The sequence below is a fragment of the Gossypium raimondii genome, chromosome 3, assembly GCF_025698545.1.
Source record: "Gossypium raimondii isolate GPD5lz chromosome 3, ASM2569854v1, whole genome shotgun sequence".
NCBI lineage: Eukaryota > Viridiplantae > Streptophyta > Magnoliopsida > Malvales > Malvaceae > Gossypium > Gossypium raimondii.
This window is the reverse complement of record NC_068567.1, coordinates 55,467,450-55,469,637: the sequence shown is the minus strand read 5'-3', so window position 1 is coordinate 55,469,637 and position 2,188 is coordinate 55,467,450. Positions and strand designations below refer to the sequence as shown.

The window sequence follows — 2,188 nt, the reverse complement described above, 5'->3', positions numbered from 1 at the left end:
CTAAAGGAAATTTGGGACCAGTGGAATGATGAGATTAAGCAGCTCTTCTACTCCAGCTATGAAGATCTACCTTACTTGCTCGACGTAAAGGTGGATAAGCACTTGTTCCGTACCTTAGCCCAATTTTGGAACCCTGCTTATAGCTGTTTCACCTTTGGAAATGTTGATTTAGTGCCTACAGTGGAGGAATACACGGCATTGCTTTGTTGTTCAAAAATTCAAGTGGACAAAGCCTATTCAAGAGCTGCTAATGTTCCAACCTTTTTGAAGAAATTAATGAATATTACGGGGATGAGTGAGCAATGGGTCGCAGCACTAATCAAACAAAAGGGAGATAATAAGTGCATTCCTTGGAGGAACCTGAAAGATTTAATTCTAGCACACCCAGATACGAGGAAGAGGGTTGATGTCTTCGCCTTGGGTATTTACGGTTTAGTTGTCTTTCCTAAAGCTTTGGGACATATTGATGAAGTAGTCACTGACCTTTTTGACCGTCTTGACAAGGGGGTTACACCGGTTCCAGCAATTCTGGCAGAAACCTTCAAATCTCTGAATGAATGTCGAAGAGTAGGTGAGGGTAGATTCATTGGATGCACGCAGCTCCTTTTAGCATGGTTTCACAGTCACTTTTGGAAGGTGGATAAGGTTTCCTATCGGGTTTTTTCTGAAAATTATTCGCCCTTAAAGGAAATAGTGGCATTACTGAGGCAGGATGATATCTCAGAGGAAAAATGGATGGCAACTCTTCAAAATCTTCAAAAGGGAGATATTGAATGGAGAGCTCATCGGATATTGTCAGATGAGATCTTATATAGGTGTGGAGATTTTGACTGGGTCCCTTTACTTGGGATTTGGAGGGCTATTGGCTATGCACCGTTATTGGTACTGAGACAGTATAGGTCAAGGCAGTTCGTACCAACAACCCATGGATTAGCTCAGTGTGAATTCTCTTATAAGTGTGATGGTTACATGAAAAAGATACGAGAAATGACTAATGCTTGGAAGCAGACTCGCCGATTGAAAAGGTTGGCAGTAGGTCCATCAACGACGCCTGAATATATCGAGTGGCTAAATAGAATGATCAATGATAACATACCTGTACCAGGTCAAGGAGACAGTCAATTTGTAGAAAAGCATGTACATATGGTCCCTTCTGAGCTAGAAATTATAAAGCAAGATTTTGAAAGAAGAAATTCTGAGCTTGAGAAGAAGATAGAGTAAATGGAAGAGGAGAAGATGAATTTAAGGTTGGACATAGATGTTCAGAAACTGGAAACCGAAGGCCTGAGAAAAGGGAAGCGCAAAGTCGAGTAAGATTTGAATAGCTTGAAGACGGATTATAAGAGACTACGTCTGTCAGTGAGAACTGTCGGATTGGGAAAAACCTCAGAGTAGTGGCGTCAAGAAGTTCAAGAAGAAAAGGTCAAGGCTGATAGGTGGGAAAAGAGATTTCAGGAGGCTCAAAAGCAAAATAAGTCATTTGAGAGGAGTTTGTCAGAAAGCCAGAATGAAAGAGATAAACTAAAGGCTAGAGTGGCCGAACTTGAGAAGATTGTCTATCAATACCGAAATCGTAATTCAGTGGCGGAACTACAAGCAAGTTTAAGCAGGATCGAGCAAATGAAGAAAACTATAGAGGAATTAGAGATAGCATCGCAGAACTATGAAGCCAGGATTGAACATCTGGAAGCAAACGAAGATCATCAAAGTGAACAGCTTCACTATCTCCAGGATCAAGTTGCAAGAAGGGATCACATTATGGGAGAAGCTGTGGTTCAAATTCAAGGGGTAGCTGAGCACCTACAGACTTTGGCAATACAGGCTGATACACTAAGTGTGAAGTATGAATCGGAATCAGATCAGGGGCAGAAGTTGGCATCATTACTTAGGGAGATTAAAGTTCTAAGTATTAGGGCAATGCCTTATTTATAACCATTTTATGTAAAGAAATTTTTTCTCTAGTAAAGTTTTCTGAGTGGAATTGAATTATAATTAACGCCTTTTTTGCATCCACCTCATGCATCGCATCATATGCATTAAAGACCTTTATTAAATCCTAATAAGTCAAAATCATTGCTCAGTTAACCTGGAAACCAACCAACCAACCCAACACCGATACGGCACTCGGGCAAAGACGAAAGATATGGATCAGAGATTAGAAAAGCTCGAACAATATCAGAAGGAGATG

The 2,188-nt window shown here is 40.6% G+C and overlaps 1 protein-coding gene across 1 annotated transcript; it reads left to right on the top strand.

Moving 5' to 3' along the window:
• Positions 1-291: 291 nt before the first annotated feature.
• On the top strand, positions 292-1,221 carry LOC105795972 (uncharacterized). Its single transcript, XM_012625621.1, has one exon. The coding sequence runs from the start codon at positions 292-294 to the stop codon at positions 1,219-1,221; it is 930 nt and encodes a 309-aa protein (XP_012481075.1).
• Positions 1,222-2,188: the final 967 nt, after the last annotated feature.

Excerpts from the sequence above, each read along its gene's own strand:
- LOC105795972 (XM_012625621.1), top strand. The coding sequence starts at position 292 with ATGAGTGAGCAATGGGTCGCAGCACTAATCAAACAAAAGGGAGATAAT.